The 21283-nt window shown below is 37.7% G+C and overlaps 1 protein-coding gene across 2 annotated transcripts in view; it reads right to left on the bottom strand.

Moving 5' to 3' along the window:
- Window positions 1-21002, bottom strand: part of SAMD8 (sterile alpha motif domain containing 8) — a 52747-nt gene extending 31745 nt beyond the window's left edge. Inside the window, exon 1 of one of the 2 annotated variants that reach the window (XM_014860647.3) lies at window positions 20746-21002. In XM_014860647.3, coding sequence (XP_014716133.1) covers window positions 20746-20919 — 174 coding nt within the window. In that variant the 5' untranslated portion in view covers window positions 20920-21002. Of the gene's footprint in view, window positions 1-20689 lie in introns of both variants that reach the window. The other variant, XM_014860649.3, reaches the window with a different exon arrangement.
- Between the last annotated feature and the right edge of the window lie 281 nt (window positions 21003-21283).

Raw genomic sequence — 21283 nt, 5'->3', positions numbered from 1 at the left:
ATATGATGAACTGGAGCTCAGTATCCTTTCCAATCTCCCTTCAGTTGTTTTCCGCTACTGCAGAGGTTAAAAAGCTAAAACCCAGGATCCAACTAGAATTCTAAATGTGAATTTAGGTTCAGCCAGCTAGATGCTCTGACATGAGATGTGGAAAGCAGAATGTAAAGCAGGGGCCATTTTCCTGAAGTTTTGGCTATCCACAAGAAAGACTACGGAAATGTTGGTTGTGTGTGTGTGCATGTAATTCTCCAGTTTTCAGTCACTAACTGTGTCTCAAAGCAGGTGTAGTTGTGAAGCAGCAGTACTGGCTTTCTAATACCTGCATCACAAATAAGATGGTATCTTCTTTGTGTTTGTGTGTGTTAAACTATACATAACATAAAGTTTACTATTTTAACCATTTTTAAGTGGACAGTTCAGTGGCATTAAGTACATTCTCACTGTTATACAATCATTACCACCATTCATTCCAGAACTTTTTCATCATTCTAAATGGAAACTCTGTAATCATTTAACAATAACTCCCCATCATCCCCTCCCCCTAGCCCCTGGTAACCACTACTCTACTTTCTGTCTCTGAATTTGACTATTGTAGGTACTTCATAGAAGTGGAATCACACAATATTTGTCCTTTTGCATCTGGCTTACTTCCCTAAGTACATCTTCAAGGTTCATCCATGTTGTAGCATGTGTCAGAATTTCCTTCCTTTTTTTTTTACTGAGTTCATAATAGTTTACATCAATGTGAGATTTCAGTTGTACATTATTTCTTGACTGTCACCACATAAGTGCTCCCCTTCACCCCGTGCCCACCCCCCATCCCCTTCCCCTGGTAACCTCTGAACTGTTTTGTCCTTGTGTTTGTTCATATTCCACATGAGTGAAATCATCTGATGTTTATCTTTCTCAGTCTGGCTTATTTCACTTAGCATAATTCCCTCCAGGTCCATCCATGTTGTTGCAAATGGGATGAATTTGTTTTTTTATGGCTGAGTAGTATTCCACTGTATATACCACATCTTCTTTATCCAATCACCAGTCAATGAGCACTTGGATTGTTTCCATGTCTTGGCTATTGTGAATAGTGCTGCAACGAACATAGGGGTGCACATGTTACTTTGGATGGTTGATTTCAAGTTGTTTGGGTAGATACCCAGTAGTGGGATAGCTGGGTGTGTGGTGGTTCTATTTTTAGGTTTTAAAGGAATCTCCATACTGTTTTCCATAGTGGCTGCACCAGTTTACATTCCCACCAGCAGTGTATGAGAGTTCCCTTTTGTCCACACCCTCTCCAACATTTGTTATTTTTAGTCTTAGTGATTATAGCCATTTTAACAGGCATAAGGTGGTATCTTAGTGTAGTTATGATTTGCATTTCCCTGATAATTAGTAATGTTGAACATCTTTTCATGTGTTTATTGGCCATCTGTATATCTTCTTTGGAAAAATGTTTATATCCTCTGCCCATTTTTGATTGGGCTGTTTTTTTATTGTTCAGTCATCTGAGTTCCTTATACACTACGGAGATTAACTCCTTGTCAGATATATGATTTGCAAATATTTTCTCCCAAGTGGTGGTCTCTTTGTTTTGACCCTAGTTTCTTTTGCCTTGCAGAAGCTCTTTAATCCGATGATTCCTTCTTTTTAAAGGCTGAATAATATTCTCTTGTATGTATATATCACATTTTGTTTATCCATTCATCCATTAATGGGCACTTGGGTTGCTTCCAACTTTTGCCTACTGTGAATAATGCTGTTACGAACATGGGTGTACAAGAATCTATTCAAGTCCTACATTCACTTCTTTTGGGTATATACCCAGAAGTGGAATCGCTGGGTCATTTGGTAATTCTGTTTAATTTTTTCAGGAATTGCCATACACTTCTCAAAGCAGCTGCACCATTTTACATTCCCACTAGCAATGGACAAGTGCTCTAATTTTTCCACATCCTCATCAATGCTTGTTATTTTCTGGGCTTTTAAAAAAAATAATAGTCATCCTAATGGGTGTGAAGTGGTATCTCATGGTGGTTTTGATTTGATTTCTATAATGATCAGTGATGCTGAGCATCTTTTCATGTGCTTACTGTACATTTTCTCTATCTCCTTTAGAGAAATGTCTATGCAAGTCCTTAGACTATTTTTGAATCAGGTTGTTTGTTTTCTTATTGTTGAGATGTGTTCTTAAATGAATAGTTCCATGCTGGCCCCCTAATACCTCTGTCGACTGTGGCATTCTTCTGGCACACCAGTTCAAATCTTGCTCTAGAAGTCATTCCTAGCAGCCCAGCCCAGAGCCTAGAGCAGTTTCAGTGTCTTGAAACTAAATCCTGACTGAATATAGCAGTATAGGCCCTTCAGTCTTTCAAGTTGTCATCTTTCAAAGTCAAGCACCCAAAGGCTTCGATCTCTCTCATAAGGTCCACATTTTGTTCAATTCTAGGTAAGGTAAAACAACTCTATCTTGTTTCCTTTAATTTCCTGGGAAATTAATTAAGCAGGATATGATTTTATCTGTTCTTCGCATTAAATATATATATATTCTTCCATTATCTTTGGAATGAATGACATATTTTATTTCAATAAGCTGTACAACTATTTTCTTCTCAACCAAGCACATTGAGGTAGTGAAAAAAGACTTAAGTAGTAAAATGTACCAATAATTTTAAAAAAAAACAAAGACTCTGATCTGGCCATTTCATCTACTAAGTGTCAAGAATAAGAAAGTAAACAAATACCACACTAGAAACTAAAGAAAGGGGGAGAAAAGGGAAAAAAAGAAAGTATCCAGCAAAAATAAATAAATAAGTATCTAGCCCCTAGTGCAGCAGGAGAGCTTAGTGGGTTTTTGTTAGGTTATTTTTGTTTTATTTGTAGAGGAGATAGTAGCAATTACTAAGAAGATTACTAAGGCCTGTACGATTAGCACACAGCAGGTTCTCAATAAGCATTATTAAATGAATGTGCAAAAAAGAAGTAGCAATCAAAATAATTTAATAACTCAATTCCCAATACCCTTCCAAACAGGATCATTACAAACAAAACAAAAAAGGGGCTGGCCCAGTGGTATAGTGGTTAAGTTCGTGTCCTCTGCTTCAGCAGCCTGGGGTTTGCAGGTTCGGATCCTGGTGTGGACCTACACACCACTCATCAAGCCATGCTGTAGTGGCATCCCACATACACAACAGAGGAAGATTGGCACAGATGCTAGCTCAGAGACAATCTTCCTCAGGCAAAAAGAGGGAGATTGGCAACAGATGTTAGCTCAGGGCAGATCTTCCTCACCAAAAACAAAACAAAACAAAACACCACCACCAACAACAAAAAACCTGCCTTTAGACTGGTTATTTCATTCTTAAGAATATACATTCTGTTAAAAAGATTTTAAAATTTCCCTTTATTTCTGCATATTTTTAATCACAAATTTTCAGAGCTTCAGACAGTTTCACATCAACAAATTTAGAATGTCTAATTGCCAAAAGATAACCCCTGGTCACTAATTCGGTAAATTCACAAGAAATCAGGGTCTGATATTCAGTCTCAAAGGTTCAAAACTGTATCTCACCAGTACCACAGAGCTGATCGAACCAAAGGAGACTAAGAGCAAACTCATTAGATACTGATGGATAAACCAGAACGCCAACACTAGACTCTTAAGTGTCTAGAAAGAATGCTCAAGTACCTTGCTCAAAGCACACCTTTTTATAATTTTGAAGTATCCAATAGGCTGATTTAATAATCAGAATGTTACTTGTAGAGTAAGTAAGCATAGCAAAGAAAAGCAGATGATGATAACCAAAATTTAAACCAGACTGTGCTACACAGAGTACCTGTCTAGAAAAAGATGGTTCACACCTCCCAGTTTCTCTCTCTCTCCCTCCCAGACGCTGCAGGATACACAGAACCAATTCTCTTTGACTCCTCCTTTGCCTATGCTCCAAGGAAACAATATACCTATTAGAACACTAGAATTCATATATTAGAATAATTTGAAATTTAAAAACATGCCCGTACCTATGTCCATGCCCCACCACAGGACAACTGAATTAGAATCCCTGAGGGCATAGGAGCTTTACATCTATATTTTTTAAAAGCTCGCCAAGTGACTCAGATACGTAAAGAAGGTTTCAAAGTACTGTGAGACCACCCAATCTAATTCTGTCTGTTCTTCTATTTCTGGCTTGGATAACATTTAATCTTTGAGGTACCTTTGCACAAATCTTATTTCATCCATTATATGTTGATTTTATGTTGAGTTCTTGTCTCTTTTATATTATAATCTATGTGATAAAACTGAATAAGATATAGTTAAACATATACATAGAACTGCAGGAAAAAATATCTCACACTCTAGGGTTGACTGCTGATATATAATATTAAGAAAAACTGTACTTACTTTATATTAAAAATAATTGTTTAAAGTTTGGAGAGCGAGGGGAGGAGAGATGGCACTGGACGTGTTTCTTAAAACACTAATAGCAGTATTTCAACCTTTACCTACTATCTACCTAAGGCTCTATAAACAGACCATTTCCTATTATCCCTAAGACCTTCCTTTTTCTACATAGATAACAAATTCAAAACTGAAGATGTCAAATGAGACTAGCTAATCATTTTAACTTTAAAGAAGTCCAAAAGAAAATAAAACAAATATTGTCAGAATAAGAAAAGCACACTGGAAACAAGATTCAGATGATTTTTTAGCTGATTTGTAAATATAGAAAAAATTATGCAGGACAGTAGGGCTTCTTTATTATAAAAGTATCAACTTTTATTAAAAGACACTTTTGCAGATAGAAACAATACATTTTCCTCAATGTTTGTCTAGAAATCTGTGCTATTTAGGTACCAAAACCAGACAAATGAATATATTAATAATGCAATACAAACAGCTGAATAAAAAGCATATCTTTCCATTTCAGGCTTGCAACTACCCATTTCCCTTAAAGTTTATAAACACTACCAGGTCACTAGCCCAGTATCCCTGTATATACTCCCAATCAATAACCCTCTTTATCCTCCCATGGTAATCACAAACCTATCTTTGTGATAATCCCCCCTTTTTTTATAGCTTGATTTTATAGTTTTTCTTTATAGCTTTACTACTTAAGCAAGTATCCATAAATAATACAGTTTAGTGTTGCCTGCTTTTTGTATTTTATATGAATAAGATCAAACCGTGTGTATCCTTTAAGTCTTATACAAAAGAAGATTGCAGAATTCACCTATTACAAAAAAAAAAAATCTGAACCAAATTAATCTTGGAAAAAGTTTAAAAGACTGTTAAATTGGTAAAAAAGAGACTTACGATTGAAAACAATATAGGAAATGTTAAACAGTCATTTTAATTTGTCCATTAAGACAAAATAAAGGGTATATTACCTAGGAAGAGTTAACTGCACAAAATAGGAAGGCATATTCAACCAGAACTAATAAAGTTTGTGATATCCTTCAAAGGAAGAAGACAAAAATACATATTGTTCCTTGGTGTGAATTAGTTAATCCTTTTTGAGCTAAAAAGTCCCAGGAGGACTTGTTTATTTAACTTTTGTATGATGAGCACAATGAGGTGAACAGGATTATCAGCTATTCAATCAATACCTACTGGTATAAGAATACAGCAGGCAGGATGTGTAGGTACAAGATACCTGATGTCTGCAAAGTGTTGTTCCTTAAAAAGAATAAATAGCCTAACTCACAGACTCCTTAAATTCCGAACTGTGTTCAGTACATTTTCAGGAAGTAACAACAAGTAATAACTAGATTAGTTAACACTTAAGACATTTACAAAGTGCCAGAAACTGTTCTAAGTATTTTACTTATATGCTCAAATAATCCTCATAAACCATATAGAATAGGTATTATCTTTATCCTTTTACAGATGATATAACTGAAACAGATGGGTTAAGTAACTCGCCCAAGATAAACTTGTACTAGTAACTAGTACAGAAAAGTTTTCAACTCAGGCAATTTCATTTCAAAGTCCATGTTCTTACTACAACACACTGCCTCACATGAGCTGAGGGCTGTTGTACCCCTGTAAGGGTTGAATTTCATGAATACTAAATATTTTCTAGTTATCAGCAGAGGAATTTATCAAAGGTCTTCAGTTACATTAGATAAAGATTACACCAATGTGACCCTAATAATGAGGGCTTTTTTGAATCATAAATGTTGCATTGTTCAGTCTCAAACATTTGCTGTTTGCTATACACAGATGTCCGATACCAAGGGACTGGGAATACAGACAGTATCCTTAAGATGCCCTCACGTTATGTTTATTTACCTATTAAACATTCATTGTTCACATATTACATGAAGAGTATTGCAACAGGAAATGTGGTCTCTACCTAGATGAAACAGATCCTGCCATCTATGACTTTACAGTCTAGAAAAGGATACTAAAAGAAAGTCACTAAAAAAGGGGGAAAAAGGAATTACAGTTGCTAGTTCTCTATATATATTAGCTCACTTAATCCTCAAAACACTAATAAAGTGGTTACTTATGTAACCTGTTAAAAATTGGAAAGTTAAGGGAGTTTTAAAAAAGAGGTGATTTCTAGTTGGTGAGATAAGAGTTCTTAGAAGTGACATTTGAGCTGAGGCTCAAAGAAGGGATGAAACTGTGGCTTGAGATAGAGAAATAAAAGTATACTAGCAGAGGAAACTGCATGAGCAAAGACATAAAGACAGAAAACAATAGAGAACATTAGTATTCATAAGGCACAAGGGAGTCTTAGGATATTAAGTAGAAAATATGAATTGGGGCCAGATCACAGAAACCTTTAACTGTCAAGTTAAGAATATTCTATAGACAGTAGGTAGCCACTAGAGATTTCTGAACAAGAGAATGACATAAAGTGTGCTTTATAAAGAATAATTGTGGGGCTGGCTCCGTGGCCGAGTGGTTAAGTTCGCGTGCTCCACTGCGGCAGCCCAGGGTTTGGATCCTGGGCACGGACATGGCACCGCTCGTCAGGCCACGTTGAGGCGGCGTCCCACATCCCACAACTAGAAGGACCTGCAACTAAGATATACAACTATGTAGAGGGGGGGTTTGGGGAGATAAAGCAGAAAAAAAAAAAAGATCGGCAACAGTTGTTAGCCCAGGTGCCAATCTTTAAAAAAAAAAAAAGAATAATTGTTAGAAGGGTATAAAACAGATTGTGAGGGTTGAAGCTAGCATGAAAAGTAATGAGAGATTGAATGAAAGAAACAGCTTCTAAAATGTAGAGACATGGGATGAAGGAAATACAGCAGATGAAAAGACGCCACTGTCTGCACTCTTTAAACTTTCTAACAGGTACATTTTTTTAAAATAGCATACGTGGACTTCTACTTGTGGAAAGATGGAGTAGACATACTTTTCCCTATTCTCCCCAAGCATTACATATAACACAAACATAAGAAGACTGAAAGGTGGAGGAGGAAGGCAGACTGGCTAGGCACCTCAAGACTGGAGAAAAAGACACAATAATAAGTTATCCGGTGTTTTTGTTTGTTTGTTTGTTTTGTCACAAATATCCCAGACGGGGATGAAGATGGCAATCAGGAAATGCCGATGGATGCAGATAAGAGTTGCAAGGAAATCTTGTTTTCTCCAGCCAAGGGATCAGAAAAGAGGCAGCTTAGCAAAACAAAACATTTAGATGATAACTGTTCTATTCCAGCCAAACAGCATAGAAAAAACTATGCCTCACCTCCACCACCACCCCTGCTAGCAAAGGCTGAGTGGAGAGCCCAGATTTCTAACTCTGTCAGGCTGTGACTAGGCCATATCTCCCGCGACCCGTCCTACCAGGATGATATCAGAAAAGGCCAAGCAGGGAACAGTCTGCAATAACTGCCTAGCAGTAACAAGTCCCTCCTCCTCTGCTAAGACGGTGTCAGTGGAGACCTTATGGGGAGCCTGGACTTCTATCCACCTAACACTGATGAGGTCCTGCTCCCCCTCCTTGCTGAGGTGATGTCAGTGAAGGCCTAGTGGAAAGTCAGGACTAACACACGACTTAGTGGTAGAGGCCAAACACACCTACCCATCCTCCCACCCTCCAAATCCCCCTCCCACCAGGAAAACAATGAAGTATCCTATCCCCTCCCAGCCAGCAGAGTAGAAAACCTGAACCTCTACCTGACACTAAGGAGGCAGTACCTGTAGAAAACTACAATACGGGCAACCAATATCCCCCATGAATACAAATGCAAAAATCCTTAACGAAATATTAGCAAATAGAATTCAGCAATACATAAATAAGTATAAATACGTACATACACACCCCCCCACCCCAAGAGCAAGCAGAGGTTATTCTGGGGATAAAGGCTGGTTCAATATTCAAAAATCAAACAAAGTAATGCACCATGTTAACCAGATAAAGAAGAAAAAGCACAAGATTGTATGAATTTATGCAGAAAAAGCATCTGACAGAAATTTCATCGTGAACACTCGTTCATGACAAAAACTGTCAGAAAAGCAGGAATACCTGTAGAGGGGACATTCTCAATTTGGTAAAGAACATCTATTAAAAAAATATACAGCTTTAATGGTGAAAAACTGAATGCTTTCCTCCTCAGATCAGGAACAAGAAAAGGATGTCCACTTTCTAAACTGCTATTCAACACAGTACTGAAACTTCTGGCCAGCACAATAAGGCAAGGAAAGGAAATAAGAAGTGTACATTTTGGAAATGAAGAAATAAAAGTATTTCTATGTATTTGCAGGTGACATGATAGACTACAGAGAAAAATCCCAAGGAATCTACAAAAAAAAAACCCTCCTAGAACTAATAACTAAGTTCAGTAAGGTTGTAGGACACAAGAGCAACATACAAAAATCAATTGTATTTCTATATACTAGCAATGAACACATGAACAAAGAAATTAAAAATATAATACCATTTATAATTACTAAAAAAAGAAATGCAGGCACATTGCCTGTATTGCCTCGGAATTATTGCAGGTTTGGTTCCAGACCACCACAACAAAACAAATATCACAATAAAGTGAGTCACGGAAATTTTTTGTTTTCCCAGTGCACACAAAAATTATGTTTACACTATACTGCAGCCTATTATGTGTGCAATAGCATTATATATAAAAAATGTACATACTTCAAAAAATACTTTATTGCTAAAAATGGCTAACCATTACCTGAGCCTTCTATGAATCATAATCTTTCTGTTGATGGAGGGTCTGGCACCAATGCTGATGGCAGCTGACTAACCAGGGTGGTGGTTGCTGAAGGCTGGGATGCCTGTTGCAATTTATCAAAATAAGACAACAATGAAGTGTGCCACATTGACTCTTCCTTTCATGAACGATTTCTCTGTAGCATAGGATGCTATTTGATAGCATTTTACCCACAGAAGAACTTCTTTCAAAATTGGAGTCAATCCTACGAAACCCTGCTGCTGCTTTATCAACTAGGTTTATAGAATATTCTAAATCCTTTGTTGTTATTTCAACAATCTTCTCAGCATCTTCACCAGGAGTAGATTCCACCTCATGAAACCACTTTCTTTGCTCATCCCTAAGATGCAACTCCTCATCCGTTAAAGTTTTATCATGAGATCGCAGCAATTCAGTCCCATCTTCCGGCCCCACTTCTAATTCTAGTTCTCTTGCTATTTCTACCACATCTGCAGTTACTTCATCCACCGAAGTCTTGAACCCCTCAAAGTCATCCATCAGGTTGGAATCAACTTCTTCCAAACTCCTGTTAATGTTGATATTTTGATCTCTTCCCATGAATCACAAATCTTCTTAATGGCATCTAGAATGGAGAGTCCTTTCCAGAGGTTTTCAATTTATTTTGCCCAAATCCATCAGATAAGTCACCATCTAAGGCAGCTATAACCTTATGAAATGTACTTCTTAAATAATAAGACTTGAAAGTTGAAATTATTCCTTGATCCATGAGCTGCAGAATAGATGCTGTGTTAGCAGACATGAAAACAACACTAATCTCCTTGGTGCACTGTCAAGGAGCAATAACGTTTTTAAGGAATCCTTTTTCCTGAGCAGTAGGTCTCAACAGTGGGCTTAAAATATTCAGTAAACCATGTTCTAAACAGATGTGCCATCATCCAAGCTTTGTTGTTCCATTTATAGCACACAGGCAGAGTAGACTTAGCATAACTTCTTAAGGGCCCTGGGATTTTCAGAATGGTAAATGAGCACTGACTCAACTGCAAGTCACCAGCTGCCTGAGCCCCTAACAAGAGAGTCGGTCTGTCCTTGAAACTCTGAAGCCAGGAACTGACTTCTCTTCTCCAGCTATGAAAGTCCCAGAAGACATCTTCTTCCCATAGAAAGCTGTTCTGTCTACACTGAAAATCTGTTGTTTGGTGTAGCCACGTTCATTAACGATCTTAGCTAGATCTTCTCGATAACTTGGTGTAGCTTCACCATCAACACTTGCTGTTTCACCTTGCACTTTGATGTTATGAAGATGCCTTCTTTCCTTAAACCTCATGGACCAACCTCTGCTGGCTTTGAACTTTTCTTCTGCAGCTTCCTTATCACTCTCAGCCTTCATAGAATTGAAGAGAGTTAGGGCCTTGCTCTGGATTAGGCTTTGGCTTAAGAGAATGTTGTGGCTGGCTTGATCTTTTATCCAGACCACTAAAACTTTTCCCATATCAGCAAAACAGCTGTTTCGCTTTCTTATCATTTGTGTCCACCGGAGTAGCAGTTTTAATTTCCTTCAAGAACTTTTCTTTTGCATTCACAACTTGGCTAATTGGCACAAGAGGCCTACCTTTCAGCCTATCTCGGCTTTCAACATGTCCTCCTCACTAAGCTTAATCATTTCTAGCTTTTGATTTAAAGCGAGAGATGTGTGACTCTTCCTTTCACTTGAACACTTAGAGGCCATTGTAGTGTTATTAATTGGCCTAATTCCAATATTGTCAGGTCTCAGAGAATAGGCAGGCCCAAGGAGAGGAAGAGAGACAAGGGAATAGGTGGTCAGTGAAGCAGTCAGAACACACACAACACCTATCGATTAAGTTTGCCACCGTATGGGCACGGTTCATGGTGCTCCCAGACAATTACAATAGTAACATCAAAGATCACTGATCAGGGGCCAGCTCAGTGGCCGAGTGGTTAAGTTCGCGCGCTCTGCTGCGGCGGCCCAGGGTTCGGATCCTGGGCGTGGACATGGCACCACTCGTCAGGTCACGTTGAGGCGGCATCCCACATCCCACAACTAGAAGGACCTGCAACTAAGATATACAATGTGTACAGAAGGAGTTTGGGGAGATAAAGCACAGAAAAAAAAAAAAAAAAGATTGGCAACAGTTGTTAGCCCACGTGCCAATCTTTAAAAAAAAAAAAAAAGATCACTGATCACAGATCACCATAACAAATATAGTAATGAAAAAGTCTGAAATATTGTGAGGATTACCAAATGTGACACAGAGAAATAAAGTGAGCAAATGCTGTTGGAAAAATGGCACTGATAGACTTGCTCAACGCAGGGCTGTCACAAACCTTCAATTTGTAAAAAACACAGTATCTGCAAAGCACAATAAAGCAAAGTGCAATAAAACGAGGTATGCCTGTATTCAGATCTAACTAGCATGCATAGGATCTGTATGTTGAGAAGTGTGATGAAAGAAACCAAAGAAGACCTACATAAATAGAGAGATATTCAATGTTCATGGATTAGCAGACTCAACATAGTAAAGATGTCAATTCTCTTCAAATTGATATAATAAGTTTTAACACAATTCCTAAGAAAACACCAGAAAGACATTTTTGTAGATACAGATAAGATTATCCTAAAATGTATATGGAAAAGTAAAGAAACTAGAACAGCTAAATTAATTTTGAACAAGAATAAAGTGGAAGAAATCACTCTACTCAATTTCAAGACTTATTATATTGCTATAGCAATCAAGACTACATGGTACTGATAGAAGTATAGACACATAGATCAATTGAACAGAATAAAGAACTCATAAGTAGCTTCACCCAAGTACGGATAACTGGTTTTTGACGAGGCTACAAAAGGAATTCAATGGGAGATAGGTGAAAAATAGTGCTAGTACAACTGGATATTCATAGGCAAAAAATGAATCTTGAATCTCACACCTTATGTAAAATATCATTCAAAATGGATCACAGATTTAAATGTAAAGTGTAAAACTACAAAACTTTTACATAATAACATAGGAGAAAATCTTCAGGATCTATGGCAGAGTTTCTACACAACACCCAAAAGAACAATCCAAAAAACCCATAAACCAAAAAACCCTAAGTTGAGCTTTGATAAAATTAAAAACTTTTACTCTACAAAAGACCCTGTGAAGAGAATGCAAAGACAAACTACAGACTGGGAGGAAATACTTGCAAACCACATACCTCAGAAAGAACTCCTATCTTGAAGATATAAAGAACTCCTAAAATTCAAGATATAAAGCATTCCCAAAAGACATGAAGAGGCACGTCATCAAAGAGGATATACAAGTGGCAGATAAGCACATGAAAAGATGTTCAACAGCACTAGCTACTACGGAAACACAAGACTATGATAAGATATTGGTACACAACTATTAGAACAGGTAAAATAAATTGTGATGATACGAAATGCTGGCAAGGATCCAGAGAAACTGGACCTCGCACACACGGCTGGTGGGAAAGTAAAACTGTACAGTTGTGCTGGAAAACAATTCGGCAATTTCTTAAAAAACTAAACATCCACTTACCACACAACCTAGCAATTGTACTCCTGGGCATTTATCCCAGAGAAATGAAAAATAATATCCACACAAAACCTGTACACAAATGTCCCTAGCTTCATTACCTCTAATAGCTGAAACATGTATAAAAACGAAATAACCCACAATATGTGAACAGTTAAACTGTGGTACATCTATACCATTGAATACTACTCAGCAATAAAAATTTATACATCCATACCACAGACTACTACTCAGCAATAAAAATTTATAAACTATGGATACACATAATAGATGGTGTCTCAAGAGCATCATGCTGAGTAAAAAAAGCCAATCTCAAAAGGTCACATACTATATGATTCCATTTATATAATATCCTCAAAATGACAAAATTAGACAGGTGGAAAACAGATTAGTGGTTGGAAGAGGTTAGAGACAGTGTGTGACAGAGGATGCGGGGTAATGGAGATCTTTATAGTTATGGAATAACTCTCTATCTTGATTGGGGCAATGATTACACAAATCTACTCATGACAAAATGACACAGAAGTATACAAACACCTTGAACCAATGTCAATTTCCTGGTCTTGATACTGTGCTATAATTATGTAAGATGTAAACATTGAGGGAAACTGAGTGAAGGGTACATGAGATCTCTCTGTACCATCTTTACAACTTCTTGTGAATCTACAATTATCTCAAAATAAAAAGATAAAAAAAATTTTTTTAAGGAGCAAAATGTCCTAAAAAATAGCACATGTAGTGTGTATATATTTTTAAATAAATAAAATATCCAACTATTAATAGTTACTCTTCCAGTGGACTCTTTCACTCTCTATATTAAATACTTCTAAAATTTCTAAATTTTATACAGTGAGCATGTAATATTTGATAATCAGAGGGAAAAGGTTCTCTTAAGAAGACGAAAATATTATTTCTCACTGTTTGAAGCACATCACACAAACAGATGTGAACAGAAAATTAAGAAAATCAATTAAATTCAATTATTAACCCATGTATGCATATATACACTAAATAAAAGACAAGAAATAGTAAGGCAACTAGAAACACCAAGGAGTCCAAGAGAAGATTTGATTATAGATCCAGCTCCATCACCCATTAATAGTGTGACTCTGCAAAATGACTTAACCTTTATACTTTAAGAGATCAAGAGACTACAAAAAGAAACTAATCAGAAATATTAAACACATAATATTTTGTAAATCAGGATGACAGAATTCTTACAATGTTAGAATTGGAAGTGACCTGAAAGATCTAGTACAATTCCTCAATTTACAGCAGAAGAAACTAAGGCTAGAGAGTTAAATACATTTCAGACTGCTATGCTACAACAGAACCTGATAGAAAACCCAGAAAACATAGTAGTTAAGAGTGCTGGCTCTGGAATCAAACTGCATAGGTTCAAATCCTGGACTTATCACTTACAGCTACTTTATTTTGCAGAAGTTACTGAACATCCTTGGCCCTCATTATTTTCATCTGTAAAATGAGGAGAATACTATTCCGAATCCATAGGCTTGTAGTGAAGATTATGTGGAATAACACATGGAACGAATTTGTAATAATGCATGGCAAATAGAAATTGCTCAGTAAATGTAAGCTTGTTTGCCATCATCAACAACTTCTCTTTCTGCTAGTGTTGCCTTAGGCCTGAAATTAAATCATTAGGATAGTCATCTATCAACTTATAGTCAAATCCACTCTTAACTCCTGAAATCTTTGGGTTAATACAAAATAAGTATTTGAAAACAACTGTTAAATCTTATAAAAGTTTTGCTGAAGATGGAATTACCTTTCAGCAAAATAACAAAGTAATCAAGTAACATAAACTGAAAAACAGAATAACAATATAATAGTGATTCCAGTTAATGCAGAATTCTGCACATCAACATGAGTTTCTCATATAGACTCATTTAATGTCAAATTTAACTACATAAAACTATTTCAACAGGAGCATATCACTCACCAATATTTTTTTAATGTTATAGGTTGATGCAACTGATTATTGTTGATACATAAAAGTACCTCTATACTTTAACAATTTGGGAAGAAATTGGGAAAATTTCCTAAAGTAACATGCATCAATAAGCAGAAAGACACAAACTATCCCACTGGTCTTAACTCTGCAAACACACCAGACTAAAATGGCTCCTAGTTTATCATTATGCAATCTTTAGAATCAGAGGATATACTGACAAAATGAAACCTTTACTATGTGTTTTACAGAACCAATGTCTATGTTCAGATGGTGATTGTAGTGATTTAAATATGCTGGATTTTTCTCATAGTTTCACTTGATTGTGTGTGTACACACAAAATATGCTAAAATACTAGAGTATAGCTGTCTGTAGCAACTGTCCTCTTTAAAAACCATACATTCGGGGCTGGCCCCGTGGCCGAGTGGTTAAGTTCGCGCGATCCGCTGCAGGCGGCCCAGTGTTTTGTTGGTTCGAATCCTGGCTGCGGACACGGCACTGCTCATCAAACCACGCTGAGGCAGCATCCCACATGCCATAACCAGAACGACCCACAACGAAGAATATACAACTATGTACTGGGGGGCTTTGGGGAGAAAAAGGAAAAAAATAACATCTTTAAAAAAACCATACATTCAAATTCCCCTATAGGAATTTAGAACAATTGATGAAATTTGATTCATACATACAAAATGTGCCGTTTTGGGAAGTTATTAGTGATTTGGTATACAATAAAAACTTTAAAAAGTATCATTTCCAAGTGATGTATAAAACCTAAAAAGATAATATCCAGGGGCCAGCCTGGTGGCACAGCGGTTAAGTTCGCATGTTCCGGCTTCTTGGCGGCCTGGGGTTCACCCGTCCGGATCCTGGGTACGGACATGGCACTGCTTGGCAAAAGCCATGCTGTGGTAGGCATCCCACATATAAAGTAGAGGAAGATGGGCATGGATGTTAGCTCAGGGCCAGTCTTCCTCAGCAAAAAGAGGAGGATTGGCAGTAGTTAGCTCAGGGATAATCTTCCTCAAAAACACTACCACTACTACTACTAATATCCATATCCTAAGGCAAAAAAAGGAGAAGAGATTTTTTTAAATTATGTAAAATTAATGTTAACATATTCTCCTTAAGGCAATTATACATTACTGTTGCACTCACACTAAAATAAATTAAATCCAATTTTATCTAATAAAGCTTATTTAATATGCACACAATAGAGACAGATTATACCAGTTTGCAGACCCATAAACCAGAGCATAAAGGTAATTTTTATGAAAGCAAAAAGCCTAAATTATAATGTAGGAGGACAAGGTTTACTCTGGGCACTTAGCCCTGCAGTTTGCAGTATTTGAGACTATGTAGGGCTCTTTTTAATCCCACTTTTAGTTTTTAATCCTAAATGAAAATCTTTTCATTGAGCGAACAAAAACTACTCTTTTCTCTTTATCAAAAGACAGTTTATCTTAGTATGCTCAGAGCATTGTTTCCAAAACATCTATGAAATCTGTTATACTTACAAAACAGTTTCAAAGACCCAGCACCAATTCCTACCATTCATTTTTGAAATTCTAGAGTGATTTTCTACCGCTTTGTTATGTCCCACATCAGAGCAGTAGAATTTGGGGCGGCACATGTGAAGAAATTAAATTACCTCCTCAGTTACATGCTCATTCTCTTGGCTGCACTTCAGTTCTGGGACATTTTTTGCTGCCCAGACCATGCACTCTTATATACTATTAAAAGAAAAAACAAGGTGGTCATGTATACCAAAGAACACAAACCTTTTCTGGCTCCAACTTGCCTTTAAACTAAGACTCCAACTATCAGGTTGCACCTAATTTCTATACCACATCCAGAGGCATCTCAGCTCAATGAGTAAGAATCAAATAGACAACACTGTCCAGTTTATCTCTTCAGTTATAGTAAAAGTTTTAACACGCTCAAAATTTAGCGGTAAATTTGATGAAGGGTTCTTGACCTGGCTGCATGCCAGAGCACACCAGTAAAGAAGCAAAGTACATAAAATTCTAATTCCTATTCTTATTACTAAAATAGTATTTGGGCAGGCCAGTAGTTTGACATATTGATTGGATTCTTTTAAATATGCTACACCCCCAAATCAAATTAACATAATGGAAAATTAGAAACTGGCTCAAGACTTCAAACTCCATCACAATATTGTGAAAATACATTGGATTTGGACCCAAAATTTAATGTGTGGTTTTGGCAATCTACGACTTTCATGCCAATATTATACTGATAAAACTGACATCCACTTAATTTAGTCTTAAAGTTGCAAATTAAAACCAATTTACAGGCATTTCTAATAACTCAGTGACACAGTTTAACTTACAGGAAGACCCTAAATTAGCAGAACTCATGGTTCTCATCTCCTACTAGAATTTCTTACCTGTCAAGAATTTTAAGGGAACAGAGAAAGGGTCAAGATAATAGATACATTATCACTTCCCTTGTCCTCTGCCACAATCCAAAAGCTTAACTAAACCCACAATAAAATTTGAAGACAAATACAAATATAGGTCACTGCTTCCACAACACTCTTTTGAGGTACATATCATAAAACACTGTTTTATGGTGAAATACTGTGGTGAAACTATTACAACTAAGTTTTCCTAATTTCTACTATCCTAAGCAAGAGCCAAGATAGACTCACATTATATTACACTCTGTACTGAAGTGATTTTATTACCAGGAGGGCCCAGTGCATAGTGAAGTAACAACATTTCAATATGGAAGCATGAACTCTAGACTCATCTTGAAGATTAGGCTTAAGATCCAGTAATGATGGTGCTGTGTGTATAGGAGGAGAGGGTGCAGGAATATTCACACCACAGGTCTGTCACAAATTCATACCCACATATTCAGGGCAAATTACCAGGCAGTGACAGAGGCATCATGTAAAGACTGAATTGTTCACCAAGCATGCCCGGCCCATGCTCTCCTTTTTTTAGTTAACTTCTTGATTTCTCAAAGCCAAGAGAACCACAAGACTTAAAGTAAGAAGCACTGTCATGATATTACCTTTAGACAAGTGGCTCTTTCTGTTCTTGCCCAACTATTACCCTTCTATACCCTTGGAGAAAAAAACAAAACAAAACCAGATTTCAAGAGTTTCCAAAATCACAGGCAAGCAAAAATTTAAAAAGATAAAGAAATAGCATTTTGTAAATATGTAACACCTTATTTGTAAACAAATACAAATAAACGAGAGAAAAGTGAAAAAAAAATTAAGTTCCCCCCAATCTCTGTAAAAAGTAAAACATTTAATCTGGGCATGAGATAGCATAGTCCCTCTCTGTAACCTAAATCCATTAAAAGAATTATACTTAGCTCATATTATATTTTTCCACTAATACCACAACCTTTCAAAATAGCTTCATAGATAATATAGCAGAATATGGAATCGTATTCATATCTCACAGAAGTTAGTTTAATGTTCATAAAGAATCAAAGCTACAGAGGCTTTAAATTAAAAAAGTGAATTCAACTTTCATTAACAATATGCCACCACATAAAGAACGAAGACAAGAAAAAGTTCCATCCACAAGTTAACGGTCATGCTAGGTATACCCTACTATTAACACCATATATTATATCAGGCCTGGAGGTAAGAGTTTTGAAAGAATAGCTAGTTAGTATGGTCATTCTTATAAGATAAAATAATAATATTCATTAGAACATCTGTGATTCAACAGTTTCTCAAAAACAATGTTCAAATTTCAATTCTTAGAAAAGTCATAAAAATATCTCTAAATCCGCTATGGCAAAGTGTTTAAAAAGCATTGAGGATCTAGTGATTAACAAAATAAAAATGTTTACAAGTAGTTGTGCAATGTGATAAGAATCGGTGCAGAATGGAAAGAATGCCACCGAAATCAAAACATTTATCTAAGTATGTCTGCATGTTCTGCCATCACAGTCCTGATGGCTTCTTCTGGAATAATACAGATTTTCTTGCCTTAGAGAAACTGCTCTACCATAAAATACTAAGTGGCTGTGAGAAGTGTCAAAGTGAAACAAAAATAAAATAGCTATTAGGCATGCAAATATTAATTGTACAACTCCATCTAACAGTTTCTTTCTTTAAATTTGCACTAACATTAAGACATAACCTTTAAGAGTGAGCTCTTACAATTCAGTTCATTTAGCAAACTTTTACATGCCAAGACTTTTATTTAGAGCTATGTATGAAAACAGGGGCTCTAGAGAATCTCAGTGGGGTGACGGCAAACAGAAATATAAATAAACAATTAGTAATATGTAAACTTCTTCAACTAAACATCATTAGTATTAAGTTAAAGAAAAGGGAGTTAATATTTTGACAACTAGAAGCAAAGCTAAGAATTCACTTCTCCTTTGAAGAAATAATTACTAGCCCACTGAGCATCTGAAGATACAGCATAGAGTCTATACACATAAACTAATTTAAAGCTTGTTGCAATTATAAATTATTATCTCACAAAGATTAAACAGTAGATATCTGTTTAGAGTAGAAATATTTGATTTAAAGTTCGTCTTGAAATGGAGAACAACTTTGCAAAACCTATCATCAGATAAAAAGTTGTAAAGGTAAAACAACATATGAAACGTGGCTAAAGTCAAACAAAGATTTCATGAAGCAATGTTATAATTTAATAATTACAAAAGAAAATTACCTTATTTCTCCTAAGATGAATATAAATATTGTAATCATTATTTTTCTGGCACAATTATGGTTTTGGAACTATGTCTTCTATAAAAAGCATCTGTGTACCCACCTGTCCCAGTTCTGTTAACTGCCAACTACAAGCATCCTCTATTCTTATTTTTCTAGATCACTCTACTAAAAATATTATTCATACAATATCTACAAAATTGCATTAATATTGGTCCTGCAAATCTGTTAAAAGTACCCCCTCCAATTTTCAAGCGATAACTCCAATCCTGGAGTTACAGGTGAGAAGATCTGGTAGGCTCCTGGACTGTGGTGCTTTCACACACAGTTTTATGTATCCTTTTAACCCAGACACCTGCACTGACCATATTTTTACTCTGTGGTAAATACTTGAGTGCACTCAAGCTGCCAAATTGGAACCATTCAATACTGAGTATCTGTAAAACCTGTGTCCAAATTCTTGTTTCGAGTTTAATTTTTCAATGTAAAGGTAATGTATTAACCCTTTTTTAATATCTAAACTTGTCTGGTATTTAAAATAAATTTAATAAAGAAAAAAAAGAAACACTATTGCTTTTAGAAGAAATCCAAATAACATCTTTATTTTTAGAATCACTTCCTTTTCACTACTTTCCCCAGTCCTTTAGGCAAATCAGTGTTTAACGCCGCCCCTCCCACCCCAGATTCTTAAAAGAATCCACTGTCCACAAAGGAGAAAGCCCTATAATCCGAGTACATTACCCTAGTGATCTTGGATACTTTGAAAGACACCTGTGATAATGCCAAAGCCCTAAATTATATCCCAAGAGCTCCCTGTCCTTCTGGACCCCATTTCCCTTTCTTCGGCCAGCGACTTCCCACCCGACAGCTCCTCCCTCTTGCAGTCAAACGTAAATCCTTTCCCTAATTATCCCCACCCCCACTTTGGTCAGCTACCTCGTCAGTGCCAAGCCGGTTCCCTCTCTTTTGCCATGTGGTAGCATCGACCCTGGTCCTTCTCTTCTGACTCCTCGCCCCCACCGCCAAACCCCAGAGCATCTCTTCCTCCGGCCCCACCTTCCCGCGGGACCCCTTCGATCTTCTTCCCTCACTACGCTGCTTTCAAAAACCTCCGAGCACTGGCCTCTTCAGGGCCACATCTCCCTCACCCGTCAGCCTCTACCTACCCCTCAGCCTCTGGCCATCGTCACCCATCTCAGGCCCTTGGCTCAACAACCACCATTTCCCTCAGATTCCATTCTAGAGCTGCCTCTCCAAGCTCCCTCAACCGTCTCCCGCGGCCCGTCCAGATCCCTGTCCTCGGCAGTCCCCGCCTCCATCCCTGGCTCCCCACTCACCCTTGGCTGCAGGCGCCCCCCAAACTCCCCTCTCCTCAGCCTCAGCTTCTGCTCACCTCCGCAGTCCGAGTCGGGCTCCCCAAACCCACCTCCGAGTCGGCGTCAGAGGCGCCGTCGGAGTCGGGGGTCCTCTGGGCCTGGTCGCAGCGAAGCGCCTCGAGCGGCGGGGGCGGAGCCCGGGGAGGAGAGCTGGAGTGGAGGCGGGGGCGGTGGCGACTGCGCGCAGGCATCGCTCCGGCCTCGGTCTCAGCCGCGCCAGGAGCTGCTGGTCTCCGAACCGGAACTGCTTCGGGAGGCGGAGCCCTACCGGCGGGAGGCGGAGCCTTGAGGGCAGGGGCCGGGCCAAAACCGGAAGGGAAGCGGGGCTCAAGATGGTCGCGAGAGGAGAACGAAGAAGGGAAACCGTAGCATGGAAACCCGACAGCGCATGCGTCAGGGCCACAGCCAACACAGGAGAAGAGAAGATAGGCTCGTGAAGATGCAGCGAGGCCTATGGGATTAATGGGGCTTGGGGGCTAAAGGAGGTTATCCTAATGACTTTGGAGGGAGTCAGCTCCTCTCCAAGAGTCAACTCCCATCATTGTTCTGTAGGGG

Source organism: Equus asinus, chromosome 2 (assembly GCF_041296235.1).
Source record: "Equus asinus isolate D_3611 breed Donkey chromosome 2, EquAss-T2T_v2, whole genome shotgun sequence".
Lineage (NCBI taxonomy): Eukaryota > Metazoa > Chordata > Mammalia > Perissodactyla > Equidae > Equus > Equus asinus.
This window is presented reverse-complemented; position numbering and strand designations above follow the sequence as displayed.